We start from the raw sequence: 20,399 nt of genomic DNA, 5'->3' as shown, positions 1-20,399 counted from the left end.
GCTAGAAAGCGTGATTCTTCCTTTTGCAGGTTCTTAACTTACATCTGCTTTCATAACGGTGCAATTTCAGTCCTGACCCACAGAGAAGTTCTCATGTGAGTGATCCTGCATGTGGCCCCCCAGCAGGAACTCGGATAAAACCGGTTACCACTCATACCGTAGCCTTTCACTGATGAAAACGTCTTGCATTTCTTATTTAAAGCAGATATCAGCTTCACGGCCGTTTCGGCTAATGCTGCGTTCAAGGCAGGCTTTTGAAACCGTAAGTTACAGCTTCAAGTCACAACTACGACTTGGTAGCGTTCCAGGTAACCCGTAGCTCGTGTTTTTACCATCCTGTTGTCTGTGAAAGTTCCCTATAACGGCCACTCGTAACTTCCGACCCGTGAACTCGTACCAGATCGAACTGGTATGACTTCACAGGAAGGAAAAACACAAAGTACGAGTTTCTTTGAACGCACCATGAGTTAGCAGCCCCCGCCCTTGTCAGGCATCAATTGGTCCTCGTGCTACGTCACCACATTCACGCGCATCCCTTGGCTGCACACACAGCCCTTCATGCCGTTCTCTCTCCTCATTGGATAACACTTGTATCCCACAAGACAAATTTTCTCCTCGGGTTACAGCAGAGCAGAGTGACGGAGAGACTCGTGTTTAGGCTGAAATACTTCATGTAAGTGATTGCTGACGGAAAATAGGACTATTTAGGACTTATATTAACAAAAACATTCCACCGATATCTGCTTTAAGTGTCAAGACACTAAAACACTGTTTTTTCATGCACTGGTCAATTTTGAGATTTTGGGCTATTTTTCTTCCTGAACGTGTACTGTATTCTTTCAGAAAAGTCGAAAGAAATGGTAGAAAATCCACATTAAGGTTTTTATTTTACTTCATTTTGTCTTCTATCGTTGGTAGATTTCTCCTAAATTCACCAAAAGTTAGCAGCTACTGTGACATACTGTGCTGTGCCTGTTGTCTGACCCAGGTCATGTAAGGTATCATTGTAAAGCTCTCTCTCTCCTGAACAATTGTGTAGGCTCCAAAAAGTGTTGTTTCCTCTGTATCGTAAAAGTACGATTGATAATGATTGATAATAACAATCTATGGAATTCTACAGTACAAGTCTTTAAAGGCCGTTTTCTCAAAATGAGTTTTTCCTCAGACTCTGAGCTGGAAATCTCCACTTCAGCAGCACTTACAGACACCAAACCTTCCAGTTAGATTTTTGTCTATATTCTGAAGGTTTTTACAGAGGGGATTGTTGATATATCATTCAAAGCCTGATTTATACAACATTTTGTTCCTAAAAACAGGGCAAATTTTTAGGGCTTGTGACACTATTTTCTCATTTACAGAGTGATAAAAAGAGATATCCAAAATCCTCCTCTGTAAAAACTTCTGACTCTAATATGTCAACAAAATAAAACAATAATTTTGAAAGTGGCTTTATCCATTTTTCAGATTTCGGTTCTGGAAATGTATGCAAAATAGCGCATATTTCATCAGACATTGCCTCATTCACATATTTAAACATTAAATTTGACAAAACTTGTAATACAAAAAACATTTGTCTTAATGTAAGTGATAAACTTGGGAAGTTTCATGGTGATATCTGTTAGTTAATCCCCCCCCCCCACCACCATTCACCTGTAGTGTCTCCCCTTAAAAGAAAAAAAGTTGCACACAGTCTCACATGTCAGTTAAGTGACACCCGACAACCTTTTTCTTTTCTTTTTTTTTAAATCATCTAACCCAAATGCAGTTTAAAAAAGACACAAACACAATTTCTGCATCAGCAGCCTCACCCTGCTCCCTTCACGCTCACGATTCACTCATTTGCCACTCTGATTAAAGGTACAACCAACCCCAAATTCTCAAAGCCCCAAACCTCCAAACCCCCGAACCTCTGTGAACTGACCACATCAGATGTTTGCCCCAGATGCTTGGCCGAGCGCCGCGCAGCAGAGCAGCCTGTGGACTCTTTGGGGCCTCGTTTAATGTGTGCTTAAGAGACCGTGGGACCAGGCGGATGCTGCTCACTCTAACTCTCACTCCCTCCCTCCCTCCCTCCCTCCCTCCCTCCCTCTCTCTCTCTCTCTCTCTCTCTCTCTCTCTCTCTCTCTCTCTCTCTCTCTCTCTCTCTCTCTCTCTCTCTCTCTCTCTCTCTCTCTCTCTCTCTCTCTCTCTCTCTCTCTCTCTCTCTCTCTCTCTCTCTCTCTCTCTCTCTCTCTCTCTCTCTCTCTCTCTCTCTCTCTCTCTCTCTCTCTCTCTCTCTCTCTCTCTCTCTCTCTCTCTCTCTCTCTCTCTCTCTCTCTCTCTCTCTCTCTCTCTCTCTCTCTCCTCCAAATATCAGCCCATCATTTATTCATCCACACTCACAGGATGGCCGCTGCCGCCATCATCTGAGGACCCTGTCGTCTGAAGTTCTCTGCCGCCTCTGTCGCTCAAACACACACACACACACACACAGAGAGACATACGCACGCACATGCACTTTGCAAGCGGTCCCAGGGGTCTTTTAATTTTTTGAGGGGTTATTTTTAGTGAGAAAAATAATCGAAGTGGAAAGTTCCATCTGTCCAACACTCTTGTTCCAGCTGCTCCTTTTTAGCAGCAGGCGGAAGGAGGGGGGGGGGGGTACTACTTATGTGATAAAACTGACACAGGCTGGATTTTTTTGTAATCATTCTTATTATTATTATCATCATCATCATGCAACAGCAGGAGAAGTGATCCAAGTTAGATGCATTTGATCAAGAAACTCACCTGCGGTTATACAAAGGATGCAGCCCTGTCTACCCCCTTTTACTTTTTTTTTTAACTTTTCAAAGCTCTTGACAGTCTGTTTCCACTCGTCTCTCATCATCTTTAACCACCTGCAAAACAAACCTAACTGAATAAAACAAAGCAGCTTAGAAGAAGCAACAGAAACATCCTTATAGTTCTTTAAAATAGATGTTGAAGTGATGTGTATCGGCATTTCTACCCAAAAAAAAGTTCACTTTTCCACCAAATGTAGCTCTCTTTCTACTCTGGTATAGCTGCGTGTCTTTTCACCAAATTCACACTGTTGTGTGGTATGAATCATATTAGAATGATCAATTGATTTAAATGAAGGGAGCAACTGTAGCAAAAGAGCTCCTATAAACAACAAACAGAATAGGGCTTGCTCTTTAATTTCAGCAGAGCTTCAAAGGTTAACAAGCTCACAGAGAAAAGTGCAGAAGGGAACTGGTCTAAGTTCAGCTTTGATGCAGACGTGAATGCCCTGAATGTCAATGAGCTTGAGAAACACTCCGTGTTGTCTTTCTTTTGTTCCGCTCCAGTGCTTCTCGTCCCTGCGCCGGACTCTTCATCTCAAATACACCAGACAGAAGAAGATGGAGGCCTGCGGGGCCAAATCTGAAAAATTTCACTGTATGCAAATTTGAAATGTTCATATAGGAACTATTATGCAAACAAGCAAAACAAACAACTGTAGTTGAAAAGTTCAGAGCCGCCACCTCCGCTCAGATTTAATTTACTGAATTGATTAGAGACCTACGGATCGGTCACTACCACACCCTTGAGGCTCGTTCTGGGTGGATCGTTAAAATGGGGGGGGCATGGTGGTCAGAGTGTGTCTGTATCACCGAGGGGCTTCGCTGTGACATCAGCCGAACCAATCTGATTATCAGCACTGAGCGTCGTCTACTGTTTATTCTTCTTAAAGCTCAGAAACTTATCCTCAAACATGTCACACGCACCGGAGATGTGATGCACACACACACACACACACACACCGTAACTTTTTTCCTGCACTGTGACTTCACCGTAACGGAGAAGGAGAGATACAATATTAATGTGCAGCTGGGGAGGGTTGACGGCTGAAGGAGGACGTGACATGTCCTCTGACTAATGCTCCAAGTACGAAGGGCCCTGACATGAACTTGGCCGTGACTGACGCCTGCCCAACTCACTTAGGAAACTAACTTCCCCGCTGATGTTGCTCAGTTTTCTGCTTTTCAAAACTTTTTACCACCACAGAAACACACACACACCATGTGCATCTCATTTGAACCCCCCAAAAAAACACTTCTTTTTTATATAAAGACACAGGGCTGTAATTACCATATACATTGGGGGGGACACATCCCGCAAAATGTCCCCCCCAATATACTGTATAGCTAGCTGATTAAAAAATAAAAAAGTATCCCATGTGTTAGCGAATCTACGTACTTTCCGGACTATAGAGTGCACCTGAGTATAAGCCGCACCAGCTAAATTTGAAAAGAAAATACATATAGGCTGCACTTGAATATAAGCCTCAGGTTTTCATGTTGTAACATGAGATATTTACACAGAAAGACAGTAGGGAACTGTGCAAGTCCGCTCGCTTTACTGTTTTGGTTACGCTCCTATCGCCCATGTGCATTTGTTTACAACGAAGCCGGCGAAAAATCAATAAATGGAGCAACCGGATAACGTTACATGACATATACGATGTTACGACGTGTGTGTTTGTGTAGTCTTAACCGTCATAAACAAAAGATTAAGGGTTACGGAGCGCGTTTCTGTGCAGAGACGAGAGCTGGGACACCGGGGCGGGGAAAAAAGTAGTAGCTTATAGTCCAGAAAGTACGGTATATATACACAGTATATATAGAAAGAGAGAGATTTGGTCCCCCCCAGTATTGACTCCATGGTTACGGCCTTGTACGGTTGAGGTCTGATTGTGTAACAAACCCAAACAATCCGGTGTCTTCACATAATGAACCGATGAGATCAATCAAGTGACAGTGTCTGATGTGCAAAAAAGTGGAGGTCAGTACACACAGCCAAAACAAGCAACCACAATCAATACCGACTTTGCTGCATCACAATGTATTTATAGAAACAGTGGCAGCTCCCTGTCAAGACACAAGAGGAAAGGAAAGAAGTAAAAAAAAAAAAAAAAAATCATCCAGAAAACAAAGCTTCTGCTTTGATTAGTTAGTGTGTTACAGGAGGCGTGTTGTGTTCGTCTCACTGTAGAGTCAGTTGTTGACTCGAACCATCGCTCATTGCAAAGTGCGATCGGGACACATGTGACCGCTTCTGGGAGGAAAAAAAGAGGGAATAACCACAATCTATTGTGCTCATTTCAAACCATTTTATAAGACAAAGTAGTGGGGCCATAGCAAATCAAATCAAGCTGTGTAGGTATATAAGTGTGTGTGTGTAACTCTGAGTGAAGCTGACAAGACACCAAACGTCCAGTCGCTGCAGAGGTGCACAGCTAAACAAGTGAGCAGCGGAGTGAAACACCTGGGCAATCAGGTTTAAATTCAATCTCACACAATTGTTCTGTCCAAATTGACATGTCAGGCCCAGTGTGTGTGTCTGTGTTTGTGTGTTTGTGTGTGTTATATGTGCCTGCATGGTCCTGTGGAAATGATGCTTTCTTGTGACCAGACGTTGAGTCTCTACAGGGACCGTGTGTGTGTGCAGGCGTTTCTCTCCTGCACGCGCTCTGCTACTTCTCCGTCTAAGATTTGTTCACAGTGTGAAAGGGAAAAGTTGCAGATTATTTCAGGGAGCTCATTCATTTTCCATGTGCAGCCTCTCGATGCATTTTTAACCATCTCCATTCATTAGCCTACGTCATATTTGCATGAATACATTTACTAATGATGCTCATTTGTTAATGGGCGCCATTAATCTTTCCTGCAGTGTCATTTATCACCTTTTAAAGGGTTGAATTAACTAAGCAGGAAGCATCTTACTCAACAAATTAAACACGCTTTAATTCTCATAAGCAGTATTTTTTAATCAGACTCCACAACATTAAGTAGTGCATCAAACTAAGTAAACTTACATGCACTCTCAACGGGACTGCTAAGACCCCTATGAGGAGGGGAGATAAGGTCAATAAAGTTGTTATCTGGGCCACACAAACAGTATATAATTCCCCACAGAAGAATTATAGGAACATATAGTGATTTTCCTTTGGGGTTGCCTGCTCTCCTGTGCTGCCTGGTCACCATGCTTCTCGTTAATCGGGCGGATTACCAGCGCAACCCTCCACCGTCTGCTCCGTTTCTATTTCAAAACACAGCCGCTCCCACTCCCTGTGCCACGTTTTTTTTTTTTTTTTTAAGTATATCAGTGGCAGTTTGCACGATCTCAAAAATAAAAAGCTGTATTTTTTTTAAGGCTTCGTGTTGTATAAGACGTGCAACAACAACAACAAAAAATCAGCGATATGAGGCACGGCAGCAGAGCGCATTATGGATAAGACGTGCACAATCAAAAGTGCTTTTCGTGGGAGAGAGAGAGAGAGGGAAAGAGAGAGATGACATGGCGACTAGTGCTGGGGAAAAGTCATCCTAAATCTGTGCTTTAGTTTTTGTGGAAATGCCGGGGATTTATCAGCCTGATCCAAACATACAGTATTAAGGAGGAGGACGGCGAGGAGGGAGGGAGGGAGGGAGATCAAATGGCTGTGGCACAATTTAATTCCTGATACATCTGTTTTTGCAATACTAGATGCAGATGTATTGTAATGATGATTTGTCCACGTGATGTGAAATCTGCAAGCCCTTTGAATTATTCTCATGCAACCTATTATTATTGATAATAATATTATTAATGTCATTTTTGTTTTCCTATAAGACTGTGAGTGTATACAAGGTGTATGGTGCAGTTTGGGGGGTAAGTACTATAGGCTACACAAAGTTTACAACTTACCCTCCATGCAGAAAATGACCATCCAGGCTATCCATAGGTCCGAGTTGTGAAACTTCACCATGGTTCCTAAGTGTTGAGTGGGTCGCTCTCAGTTTCAGCCCTCTCCTCCTCCTCCTCCTCTTCCTCCGCTGAGAAATCACAGCTCCGCGCACAGTTAACTTGAAGAAAAGTAACTGTTCCTTCTGCTGCAGCTGCTGCAAGGAGACATGGAAGCCGTCGGAGGCTTTGTTTTTTCTTCTTTTTTTTACGCAGCGCACACTCGAGACATTCCCCACAAACAACGTGAAATGTTCAGAGTCGCGGGGAGAAGTAAGACACAGAGCATGTCTTCTCCTCCGGTCACTCCAACGCTGGTTCCTCTCCACTCAATTTACGCACGCGTTGTGGAAGAACAAAAAAAAAACTCAGCATCCACCTTGCTCTCCACGAGGAAAAAAAATCTGCAGAAAGTGACTTAAAGACGGATCTGCGACTGGCACTTGTCCCGGCGTCCGCTCGGTGACTCTCTCCGACGCGTCTTGTTGCGCTCCATGCTTTCTGGTCTGCTCTGCTGCAGCTGAGCCGAGCGGACCTGAGAGGAAAGTCACACACACACACACACAGCAGTGGTAATAGCACCACTTCCGCTGGACAGTTTTCAAAATAAAAGAAAAAGGGGAAAAAAGGAGGAGTGAGGAGGAAGGAGGTCAGCTGACACAGTGGTGATTACAGTACATACTGTTTACACCAGCACCATGTAGCTAATAGTGACAGGTCAGAGGGTCAGAGGGTCAATCTGGGTTAAACCGCTTCTCAGGTGACCTGGGTGTCACATCCGACTGTGCTTCAACTTTCTCTTGACACCTGGTTTGTTGTATAGTAGCCTATTAGGCAGTTATTTGATGAGGAGATCGAACCCCTCGATCCACGGTCGCATCTGTTCATTCACAATTAGCTAGGCCCATTACGGAAGTCCGGATTTTATGGCGCGCTACCCGGAAGTGAGTGAAGTAGGTTATAGGCGGGGCTACACCAGGTGAATAGCCCCCGCCCCCAACATTTTTTTTTTCTTTATTGCAAAGTGCAAAATACAATACAAATAAGCATATTCAAATGCAATTACAAAAGTAAAGTCCTTGCTTTCAGAACTGAGCGTAGCATTTCTTACATTCAAAAAAGAATAGGGTAGCCTATAAGCAGAACAATAATAGAAAGTAGCCTAAAGCAATAGAAAATAAATAAATAAATTATAGCTGCTGCGCAGCGATGGGTCGGGTCCGGGCTACTTTTGGGCAAATTTAGGCAATTCTGAGCAACAAACAGGAGAATAGGAAGACAAGACAGTTGTCCTTATAATTTCCAATTTGCATTAGTTGAGGATTGAACCCACAACCTCTGGAACCAAAGACCGACGTTTATCGCACTGAGCTAATTAACAAGTAGCAGTTAAACAGTGGCTTCACAAATTGAGTAAGCCATTCACTGTCGTGTAGGCAGATTTGAAACCACAGTAAAAAGAAAAATCAGTTTTTGAGGTAATGATATGTATTTGTTAAACATCTACTGTGACTCTAAGATGTTAGGAGCCTTCGCACATGATCCAGTCCAAGCTATTTGGATTTTTAAATTTAGAAGCTTGCTGTGATGCCACCATTAGGACAATTGTCTTGTGTTTCGTGTTGAGGACAACTGATATTTTTATCTGTCATCATCATCATCACCCTTGCTGGGTCTCGAACCCACAGCCTGTGACACCAAGAACCAGCTCCTAACTCACTGAGCTAATTATCCGGAAGTGAGACATGGTGTGTGTCTTCTCAAATAGACTCATGGAGTCAGTGTCAGCTGTTGTAGAGGCAGATTTAAAAAATGGTCAAAAAGTCAGAAATTCTGTTATCTAAACAAAAATCTGTTAATACATAAATTGCATTTAGACAGCAAAACAGCTTGAAGACATCTGACATTTTGATCTGTCATCATCATCATCATCACCCTTGCTGGGTCTCGAACTCACAATCTCTGACACCAAGAACCAGCTCCTAACTCGCTGAGCTAATTGGCTGGTAGTGAGACCTGCTGTGTAGCTTCATTTATCGACTCAGGTGAAGGCAGCTGTTGTGATGAAATGGTCAAAATTTCAGAAATTCAGTCATCTAAACAAAAATCTGATAATACATAAATTGCATCTTGACAGCATGGAAATGTTGGTGATTTGTTTTTAATGATAAGTGTTTTGCTTCATAAGAGAAAATATGATGTTTATAAATTCCACTCTCACATTGACTGCAGTTGTTCCCATGAGAGCAGAATTCAAAATGTTCTCAAAAATTCAGTTTTTGAGATAAAATTCTGATATTTGCCAAACTTCATCAACCATGACTCCAGAATATTGTCATTTTTTTTCAGGAAGATTGAAAATGTATTTATCAAGAATTTGATGGTATATGTTTACAGTAGTGTTTACAGTCAAACGTTTTCATGCACTGTAGGCTCAATTTTTGATTAATCAAAAATCTGAGAAACAAGTTTTGTGGAGGACAGTCTGGAGATGCTCTGTAGCAAGTTTGGTGTCAATTGAGCAAAAATTGTGGGAGGAGATACATTTTAAAAGTTTTACAGTTATTGAAAAAAACAGAGTGATGGACTTCATAATTTGTAATGAGTTTAAGTGGACAAAAGTTTCAGCAGTATTGAGGTTACATTGTGGTGAAGTTTCAACACTGTAGCATCTACCGTTGGTTTGGTAGGAATTTTTAAAGTTTTTAAATTTAAACGCTTATTGTGCCCCCCCTAGGAGGGGGGGGGGCACATGTCCTTGGAGTTGAGTGAATCTGGCATGGGACTGAACCTTTGTGCAAAGTTTGGTGAGTTTTTGCCCATGGGAAGTATGACTTCCTTGGAAGAAGAAAGAAAGAAGAAGAAGAAGAATTCCTAGGAATACAATAGTGTCCTGGCAGCTGCGCTGCCCGGACCCTAATAAATACATTCTTAAAGGGGATTAAAGCAGATATCAGTGGAATGTTTTTGTTAATATAAGTCCTAAATAGTCCTATTTTCCGTCAGCAATCACTTACATGAAGTATTTCAGCCTAAACACGAGTCTCTCCGTCACTCTGCTCTGCTGTAACCCGAGGAGAAAATTTTCCTTGTGGGATACAAGTGTTATCCAATGAGGAGAGAGAACGGCATGAAGGGCTGTGTGTGCAGCCAAGGGATGCGCGTGAATGTGGTGACGTAGCACGAGGACCAATTGATGCCTGACAAGGGCGGGGGCTGCTAACTCATGGTGCGTTCAAAGAAACTCGTACTTTGTGTTTTTCCTTCCTGTGAAGTCATAGGCTACCAGTTCGATCTGGTACGAGTTCACGGGTCGGAAGTTACGAGTGGCCGTTATAGGGAACTTTCACAGACAACAGGATGGTAAAAACACGAGCTACGGGTTACCTGGAACGCTACCAAGTCGTAGTTGTGACTTGAAGCTGTAACTTACGGTTTCAAAAGCCTGCCTTGAACGCAGCATTAGCCGAAACGGCCGTGAAGCTGATATCTGCTTTAAGTAAAAGTTGATAAACTGTCATACAGCAATATACCCAGGGGGCAAAATCCCAGTTTTTTGAAAAACGGACACGGAGCGTTGTAAAAGGTTTGACACCAGAAATGATATCTAGGAACTTCAAGGATTAAAACCTGGGTGGACAACCCGGTCAACTAGCTGCTGGAAAGCTACAGGGGGCCAAAATCCCTTTCTGGGGTCATTTTCCTGGCGAAATGATGTAAATGCAAATATTTAGGCACTACAATGGCATAAATAGTCATACAACTATAACATTTGGCAGAGAGTATCTTGACAAATAGGGCTTTCTTTGATTTCATAAGTTTTAATGAATAAAAGTAAAGTTGCAGTTCTTTTTCTTTTTTTTAATACAGAATCATGGGGAAGTTTTTGAGAATTTGCATTTGTGTAGAAAGTATTTGGCGAGTACAATCAAGTTATTTATGTTGTATTCTATTTTTTTGTCCTCCATTATGAAACCAAATCTAACATTATGCCCCCAACGAAAATAGATAGATAGATAGATAGATAGATAGATAGATAGATAGATAGATAGATAGATAGATAGATCCCGAAAAAATGTTGTTGTTTTTTAGCCTGAACATCTTTGATGAGGCAGTTCATCTTAAAATCTGATCGCTCTTCACTATTAGACTATTACAAAACTCCACTTAACTGAAAACAGTGTATGGTCTGCACTGGGATAAGCCTGGTGGTGAAATAGGCTTAACCGTGAATGGAACCGCGAGAAACACACCTGAGTTAATTGAGCTTTTAATTTGTAGGCAGAAATCCACTCGGCTTCCTGTTTGAGTCCGTGTGTGTCTGCGTCGCTTGACGCAGCTGAGCGGCGCAGGGCTGAGGTGAGCCGGAGCCAGGCTGTTGCCGGGAGACCGCTGACGCCAGTCAATAAGAAAGAAGGTGAGAGAGACGTTCATGCCCTCCTGCGGTGCGTTCACTGAACCACCAATAGAAAATAATCATTTGGTGACACCTCTGTCATTTTCTAGAGGTGATAAATACAGGGAATAATATCATAAAATGGCCAAGTTCAAAAGACTATTTATATCTGGGTTGTGCATTTTAAATAGGCGACTAGGCTATAGGCTACTAGGCCTATTCATGTGGCACCAAGAGAAGCAGTCACAATAGTCTAGTAGGAAGGAGGGGTCCCATAATGTCCCAGAGACAAACATTTTTGAAACATGGTTTTTAAGGACCCTTAAGGTGTCTACTTAAGATTTTTGCTTGTTGCCCGGGTCAACTAATGTTCCATGGGGGTTTTTTTGGTGGCCATTTTGAATTTATGTCCGCATGAATGGCGAAAATGTCAATTTTCACAGCTCCTAAACCAGACATCATGCAAAGACAAAAGAACACACTTTTCCTGATAATTTTAACACCAGTAATCAAATGGAAAGGTCACTGAGATGATAAAACCAATCTTTATCAGAGAAAAATGAACTCTGAGTAGTATTTTAGTATTTTTACTCAAAAAAAAGTTCAGAAATGTTTTTTCAGTCCATAATTTCTCCCTTTTAATAATTCTAGTTAGTGCTGCCTTTCAGATGGATGGAAAGCCTGATTAGTCACCTTTCCAACGAGGTACAACTTGTAAGGATTGTGTATTCATGGAATGAGCGACAAAGCTAAACGCGTGGGAGCGACCAATTTAGAATTGTTAGAAATTCAAACACCAATTAAAGCCGCAAGCGGCGATGACGGGCCCTCGCTCACCCATGCGACCACGGGGCCTGAGGCATGTTGGGGCTGCAATGTTTTGTTCATCCACCAGGTGGCGCTAAGCAGTTGTGGGTGGGTGCGTTCAGGGGCGGCCCCTCATCACTCATGTGAAGTTTGGAGTGAATCGGACAAAGTATGAGGGAGTTATGAGCAGTTAATGGTTCATCCACTAGGGGGCAGTAATGGGATGCGTGCAGGTGTGTTCAGGGTCAGCCCCTCATCACACATGTGAAGTTTCGTGGAAATCGGACAATGTTGATGTAAAATATGCCACTTCCTGTTTCCACTAGGGGGCAACATGAGTGAGATCGCCTATGAGCATATGGAGACGTTGAGGTCGTGACCCTGGACCTGTGTACCAATTTTCATGATGATACGAGTTCATTAAAGCCATCATAAAGCCAAACGTATTTTCATGCCGAGGAATGGTCGCCGCGTCGCCACACGGACGCCATTACTCGTAGCTTCACAGCGTTCATGATGTAGCTTCACCACCTTAGTCTGCATGTTTTAGAAGTGGAATGAAGTTGATGGGGTCAACTATGTGGCATCAGTACACGTTAAAGGAAAACCTGGCCACTTCCTGTTACCACCGGGGGGCGCTATGAGTGACGTAGGAAATTAATATATCGGGGCGTTCAGGGCGGAGCCATCATCATGTCCAGTGAGTTTGAAGTTGATCAGATAAAGTATGTGGGCATGAGAGCTGTTCGAAGGTGAAATGGCGAGCAAACGAAAAGTCGCCAAAATCCTCAAGGCCCCAGAAGCCACGCCCTTTGACCTAGAGACCTGCGGAGCACAACTTTTGATCAGAGTGGCATCTCGGTGGTCTCTAGCCAATTTGAAGTCAATCGGACGAAATCCCTAGGAGGAGATAGATCAAACAGGTCAAAAATTCAAATCAAAATGGCCGACTTCCTGTTGTGATTTCACCATGACATAAGAGGCTTTTTTGTGTGTCTTGCCATGTTCTATAAGCCCACCAAATTTCATGCGTCTAGGTGACACACAAAGGCGGGGCTGATGTTTTGAAATTTTCTAGGGGGCGCTATTTAGCCATTTGACCACGCCCATTCCCAACGACTTTAAAATATCAAATTTTTCGCGAGTCCTGATGTGCATGCCAAAATTTACGCGTTTTGGGGCATGTTGAAGCCCCCAAAAATGCGATCCTTTTGAGAGAAAAAGAATGAAAGAATAATAATAAACAGAGCAATTACAATAGGGCTTTCGCTGGGCGACTTGCAGTCGCCGCTCGGGCCCTAATAATATGTCAATTTTCATAATAACTCCTAAACCAGACACGATGCAAAGACGAATGAACACACTTTTTGTGATAATTTTGACACCAGGAATCAAATGGAACAACGTGCATCCATACAACTGTGTGCGAAAGACACTGAAAGGCATCATCGCTCCTGGAAAGTTCAATCATAAAGATTTTAAATCACGTTGTAGAGGATAATCTGCTAGTTCAAAGACAAGGGCTTTTAGTGAAGCACAGCAGGAAAACACACACACACATAGACGCACACACACTGGAGTTGCTGTGGGCTAAAGGAGCCACTCAGTGATTAAAAGAAGCAGCAGAGGAGACGGCATCAAACAGCCCGTGTTCAGTCCTCTGATCACTGTGATCCACTCATCACACTCAGACTCAGCTCACCTCAGCACTGAATGACTCCTTACAGGACTGCACACAGTTACTTAGCCAAAAAAAAAAAAAAAAAAAAAGACGCCTCAACACATCAAACGAAAAACTGCATCGGGTTTTTAAAATTAGATTTTTAGACATCAAGAAAAGTAAAATCAAAGGGAAACATGATGTGGGCAGTGCCCTCTTCATCCATCTTCCCATGCATCCATCCATCCATCCCTCCATCCTTTCTTTGGCCCTAAAGCTGTTGGCAGGAATTCATAGACGTTTAGCTGTCACTGCAGACAAATAAGGTGCAAGTTAGAAGAGCTTAAGCATGTCCCGAGGCCTGCAAATCACTCCTTCATCTCCCGCTCTCTGCCTCTTTAAACTTTTCCCCACACGCGCCCTGAGCTCCTACACTCCTACAAAATGTTCTAATACTCTGAAAAGAGATTCACATTTTTGGTACAAATGAAAACTGCATGCGTCGGTCTGCTCTGCTCCGACCGAATCAATTCGTCAACAGGTCAACATCCTTGGAAATCACACGCTGATTTCTCCCTTCAATATTCCCTCATAGGTTAAATAAAATAAGGGGTTGAACATGATGGATGGGTTAAATTGGGTTTCTACAGCAGCCACAGAAAGATGCACGCTTGATTTATTATTAATTCCCTTCTGAAACCGCTCCATTTTTCTTTTTTCTGCACCCCCATGAAAGATTCAAAAGACCTGAAGGAGATCCTCAGTGCTAAATGCAGTAATTCCCCTCTCCTGTCAGTCCTGGCTGGAGTTCACAATAACTTGAATATTGATGTGAGGTAAATGGGTAAACTTTGTGTTTTAGTGCTGCATCATGCATTCTTCCAGGTGTTGGACCCTTTATTACCGCTGGGGTTTAAATTTTTACCCCCATGCTATTCTATTTTTTTATTCTCGATCAGTTGAACTGGGTCTAAGTGTGTCCACCTCAGCCAGTGGATGCATTTGATGCTTCTTAATACTGACATTCCTCCACGTTTTAATAAAGAGAAAGGTACTTTTTACCACATTATCTCACTGGTATAGTTACTTTTTACTTTGCAGATTGAGATTTAACATACAAACTATAATATATCTCATGTCAAGGAATGTCTCCGCCATCCAGCAGTGTGTATTTATCCCCTGTTCCACTTCAATGATATACAACATACACATACACACAGAAAGTTAGGGATATTTGACTTTCAGGTAGAATTGATGGAAAATGTAAAAAAAAAAATTCATGTTACAGTGATATTATTTCATGAAAGTATGGTATTTAAGCAGAAGTATGGAATGGAAATGTCATCTCAAACAATGTACAGAAACAAGAGCTAACAACAGGTATAACAAAAAATGTCTGTGTCTCAGTGCGTTGTCATGTGGATCAATGGACGTCCATGTCTCTGCCTTTCTGTGACTTTTCTCAGTCTCTGTGTCTCTGTTCAACCTGCTGATGACACTTCCCTCTGACAAGTTGCAACATCCCATCGTCTGAAGCCTCGACATGCCCAGGTGCTGCTGATGGATTGCTACTGTTATACAGGTGTGGTCTTGAGTCTCATGATCAGAATGTGCCTGATGAAGACGACCGTTTCAATACAAACTGTCATTGAACCAGAACATTTAGTGGACGATTCATGGATTAGACGTTAGGTTATAAATACTAAAACATTAAACAGTTGGTGCATGTGCATTCAAAGGTTTAGAGAAGGTCAAATTAAGTTCACCTGTAAAGTGCATTTTAGATGCAGTCTGAAATTTCATCTTGAAAGCTGAAGAACCCCAACTTTTTGTCAGTAGTGTAAAAATGCTGATTATACATTAATACATCCATAATTTATCAATATAACACTGAGTCCTTCTGCATAATAATTACCTCTACACCATACATAAGTACATTTTGCTGAGAATATATCAGTATTTGTACATAGATACAGTTTTAATGCAGAATTTTAATTTGCAGTGGAGTATTTTTTCTTTTTCTTAGTTGGTACTTTTATATAAGTGAAGCATCTTCTAGCTGGTCCACCTGCAGGAGATGTCACGTCAGGTCCAATCAAGATCTCTGCAGCCATTACACTTTCATTGAGGAACATGGTTTTTCATTTTCACTAGTTCCAGCTGACAAACTCTTTGACTCTTATTCATACAAACCACACAAGAGATAAAACAATAATTGCCTCTTTATTTATTTTGTCATTTTAACAAGTGCAAGTTTGATGCTTTTTCTATAATGTCTGTAAATGTTTTTATCATCAAGTAATATTAATACAATGACAATCACTAACATTGTTTATGTAAAAGTGTAAATCCTAAAAATAAAACTCCTTAAACTTTGGCCGACCTTAAGAATGAAAAAACGTCGCCATCTAGTGGCGATGAAAAGACACTTGATGAGACAGGAGAATTTTGTGGAACAGGAAACTTTCAGTTGTTTTGGTTTTGTTGTCAGGACATTCACTTCGAGGAATCGACAGATTTGTTTACACAAAACCATTATGTTTCTGTGACACCAGTGGCGAGACAAGAAGAAAAGTTGGTACAACTGCACACTCAAGCACATCTACACACACAGACACACACATAGACACACACTCACTTTGTCAATGGGCAACATCATAAGAGACTAACGGAGCAGTCCCGTCCCTCAGGAAGCATCAGTCCTGAAATGACAAAAAGGAGAATGCTGTTACTGCAGAAAGGGAACATGATTTATTAAAGAACGTCTTAAGTGCCGCGGCTCCTTCTCCATCTTTAATGTACGAATCGTCCTGCAGCAGCGTGAGCCGTAACAAGCACCATTTTTGGAGGAGGAGGAATATTCTGAAGCGTAGTGAAGACAGACTGTGACAGGTCTGAGATCAGCCTGTTCACCACAGTAGAGTAGTCTATGTGATACTCGGGTATACTCAGTATACCCACTGAAAATGCATAAATATTTCAGTATACCCAGTACAACAAAACTATCTAACTAAAGTATATGCCAATGGTTCTCAAAGTGGGAGGGTTGAGGGTTGGTTCAAGGGAGCCCCCAACTTTTTCTTGAAATTTTACCACTTTTTCCTAGAATTCTTTCACTTTTTTAATTATTGTTTTAATTCTTTTTCTTTCTTTTTTTTTTAAATACTTTTCCTAGATTTTTTTAAACATTTTTACCAGTTTCTTCTCAATCTTTCTGTTCTACTTTTTTACTATTTTTAAAGAAATGTTACCCCTTTTTGTATTATTGTTTGCCACCCCCCCCCTTGTTTTGAAATTTTACCACATTTTTCTATAATATTTTGAAAAAATTTACCACTTTTTCTAGAATTCTTGAGTAATTTTACCAGTTTCTTCTCATTTAACAAAAAACTTTTTACTATTTACTATATACTATTTTTAATTTTACCACTGCTAGAATTTCTTTGAGAAATTTTACCAGATTTTTCTAATATATATATATATATATATATTGCATAGAAATGTTTCAACTTTTTTGGAGAAATTGTACCACCTTTTTTCCAGAAATTTCTCTATAATCTTTCAAAAATGTACGCCTAATTTAAACGTACATTGATTGTTTGTGTATTTCTGGTGTTTGCTTCAAAACTTTGTCCAATGGGGGTCCGTGGTCCAATTTGTGTCAATTTTGGGGTCGTTGATATAAAAAAGTTTGACAACCACCGGCCTATGTGATACAAGTATGTACAGTTTACCACCTAAAAAGCAGTATATCCACTACAAAAAATTAGACTACACCACTGTTTCACAACCATTGCAACCGATTAGATAGGAGCAGTTCTTTTATGACTCCCTTATCTAACCAGTGTCTCCTCTCCCCCACATTGGGTTGGGCTCTTCCTGTTTCTTGCTTTGGTCACTTACGTGTAAAACCTATTATTCATACAACTATGACTGATGTGTTGTCCTGATTCTAAGGACAATAATAAGCTGCAAATAAAGTATGAAGGAATTCAGCCTCAAGGTGATGAGATCGTAGACGTCGCTCTGTGATTGGTCGCCGGTTGACACCCTAACAATGTGTCTATAGATACACAGAGAGATGTAATCACTTGACAACAGTGTGAGCGACAGATGAAAATAGTGTACACACACACAGGAGGGTGTGGTGTGCAAGGCGTGATTACAACTCGCGCTGCTGGCAAGACCTGTTTGTGGATGCTCCATATACACACACACACACACACACAAGCTAATTATTCACCTGTCAACCTTTGTCACGAGGTGTGACGGCTGCTGTACGTTGTACCTGCTCAGCTGCATTTTATCGCATTCTTTCTTTCTTTTTTTTTTTTAAGTTGTGACAACACCCATTCACACATTCCAGGTGAAAGACTGGACTAAAACTGTTTAGTGCAATCAAAAGTCAAATTTAGTGAAGAAAAAAAAAACAACCTGAAGCTGCTCTCTCTCTGCTGGGCCTTACCTCGTTACTGCTGGAGGAGGATGAGGATGAGGAGGAAGATGAAGAAGTGCCTGATGACTTTCCATCCTTGCTCTTCTTCTTCTTGTCCTTCTTGTCCTTGTGTCCGTCCTTGTGTCCATCCTTGCTCTTGTCCTTGTGTCCGTCCTTGCTCTTGTCCTTGTGTCCGTCCTTGCTCTTATCCTTGTGATCGGACTTGTGCTTGTCAGACTTGTCCTTACTCCCAGATTTGTGCTTGTCGCCGCTCTAAAATGATGAATAATGTCAGATGTTTACTTTGACTAGATCATCAATTCTATTAGCGCAAGTCAATGGTCTATTGTCAAGTCACGCTTTATTTATATAGCACCTTTAGCCAAGGAACTTTACAATTACAAACAAATACAATTGCAATTAAATACATTAGATAAAAGCCCAATAAAATAAACATAAAATATAAGAAACAATAAGAACTGTCATGATAAAACAATCAGTGAGTTAGGAGTGTTAAATGCAAGAAGAGGTGGGTTTTGAGCAAGGATTTAAATTGTTAAATTTTTCAATTTAAATATTGTGTCAATGAGGAAGCAGATGAAACATACAGTAGAGGAAGCTTTTTGATGCAAATAAAACTAGTCTAAATCAACTAGTTTCATCAGCAAAAGAAAGACAGTGATGCCTGGTTCAACTAGCTATACTTTTTACACTTATGGACATCTGTGTAAGGACGTGCACATAGAGATCCTACCTTGTTCTTATCCTTATCCTTGTCCTTGCCCCAAGGCCAGCTGATCTCATCCTTCTGAGCATCCTCAGCCTTCACCTTCTCCTCCTTATCCACAGCTGCAGAAAACAGAAATGTACAGAGTTGTACATTGTAATAATGGTGTCATCAAGAATCTGAGTCTACAAGACTGAAGTTACTGTCTTCTGGGTTTTGTTTATCAAGCAGAGCCTCTGTATATTGGAGGTCCAAATCCTGCTCCTATAGCTCCTTGTTGCTTCTTAAATAGTGAAGTTGAAATCAAGCAAAGCTCATGAGGCATTAACAAAGATCTGCACTGCAAAAACTCTTACCAAGAATATTTGTCTTATTTCTAGTCAAAATGTCATCTCATTATACTTAAAATAATAAACATCACATTAAAAAGTAGCTTGTTTTCATACAGTTTTAACTTCTTTTAAGCATATTTTCACTTGAAATAAGTAAAAAAAAATCTGATGGTGGAGCAAGTTTTTCTTCCTTATTACAAACACAAAAAACTTGCTTTCACTGGCAGATTTTTCTACTTATTTCAAGTGAAAATTTGTTTGAAACAAGTAAAAATTATCGAAAAACAAGTTAATTTTTAGGTGACAAGTCTTATTGTAAGTGGAAAGAGATTAGTTTTGATGAGGCATTTTGACAAGAAATAAGACAAATATTCTTGGAAAGATTTAGATTTTTTGCAGTGTGAGTGTGAACGTACCTGACGCCAGATCGAAATCCATGCTGACTGTTCCTCCTGCGCTTTTCCAAATAAGTGACAACAAACACACCGTCAGGCTGCTTTTCGCACACACAGGAAATCTGGACTGACCGCACCTACACCACGTGACGTGTACTCACCGGGCCACGCCCCCTCATTCCACCTGGGTGAAACGTCCAAGTATTACATAAAGTAAATTCATTTAGCAAGGGAGCTACGTTCAAGGGCAGGCGGAAATAACAGATAATCATGAAACAGACTTGTTCTTAAAGTTGTAGACTAGTCTGCCAACTAAACTTCAGTAGTTATGGGCTGTTAACAAAGTAATGGACACTCAAACAGACAAATAAAAACAATAATAATAGCCTACAAACATTAACAATCAGATGCTGCCAGGAAATATCAATTTGTTGGTTCTTACTCCACTGTTTGAAGAATCTGAGATGAAGGAGTACTTGAAGGCAACTTGTGAAACTTATAATAATAACAACAATAGGCACAAGACACAAAGCAAATTACATGTGTTTTATTCCCCAAAAGCAAGCATTTGAAATGAGTTCTTTTGATTGTGAATAGACATTTCCTCCTGTGTTTTTTTTTTTTTCAAAAAAACAACAGAACAGATCAAATAATTTTTCATTTTATAATTATCTTGAACATTTTAATCATGTCAGAAGGCATAATTCCCTAATAACCTTTGAATTCCAACAAATAATAAATAATCATCAATCAAATAATCATGTTTTTCTTGCATAAAATCAGGGCAGTGACAGCAGCACTGGAACGTCACATTCAACCTCCTCTAATTGTCATGTAAAACACACTGTAAAAAAAAAAAATCTGTAACATCATTATTTTCGATTTATTCATGACTTGTCA

The 20,399-nt window shown here is 40.9% G+C and overlaps 1 protein-coding gene across 1 annotated transcript in view; it reads right to left on the bottom strand.

Annotated features, from left to right (window-relative positions):
- The window catches only part of igsf11 (immunoglobulin superfamily member 11), a 116,078-nt gene extending 108,903 nt beyond the window's left edge, over positions 1-7,175 (bottom strand). The window contains exon 1 of the mRNA XM_083985850.1: positions 6,712-7,175. Coding sequence (XP_083841976.1) covers positions 6,712-6,772 — 61 coding nt within the window. The 5' untranslated portion in view covers positions 6,773-7,175. The remainder of the gene's footprint in view (positions 1-6,711) is intronic.
- Positions 7,176-20,399: the final 13,224 nt, after the last annotated feature.

Source organism: Trachurus trachurus (assembly GCF_905171665.1).
Source record: "Trachurus trachurus genome assembly, chromosome: 13".
NCBI lineage: Eukaryota > Metazoa > Chordata > Actinopteri > Carangiformes > Carangidae > Trachurus > Trachurus trachurus.
The sequence above is the reverse complement of the archived record's forward strand: the minus strand, read 5'-3'. Positions and strand labels throughout refer to the sequence as shown.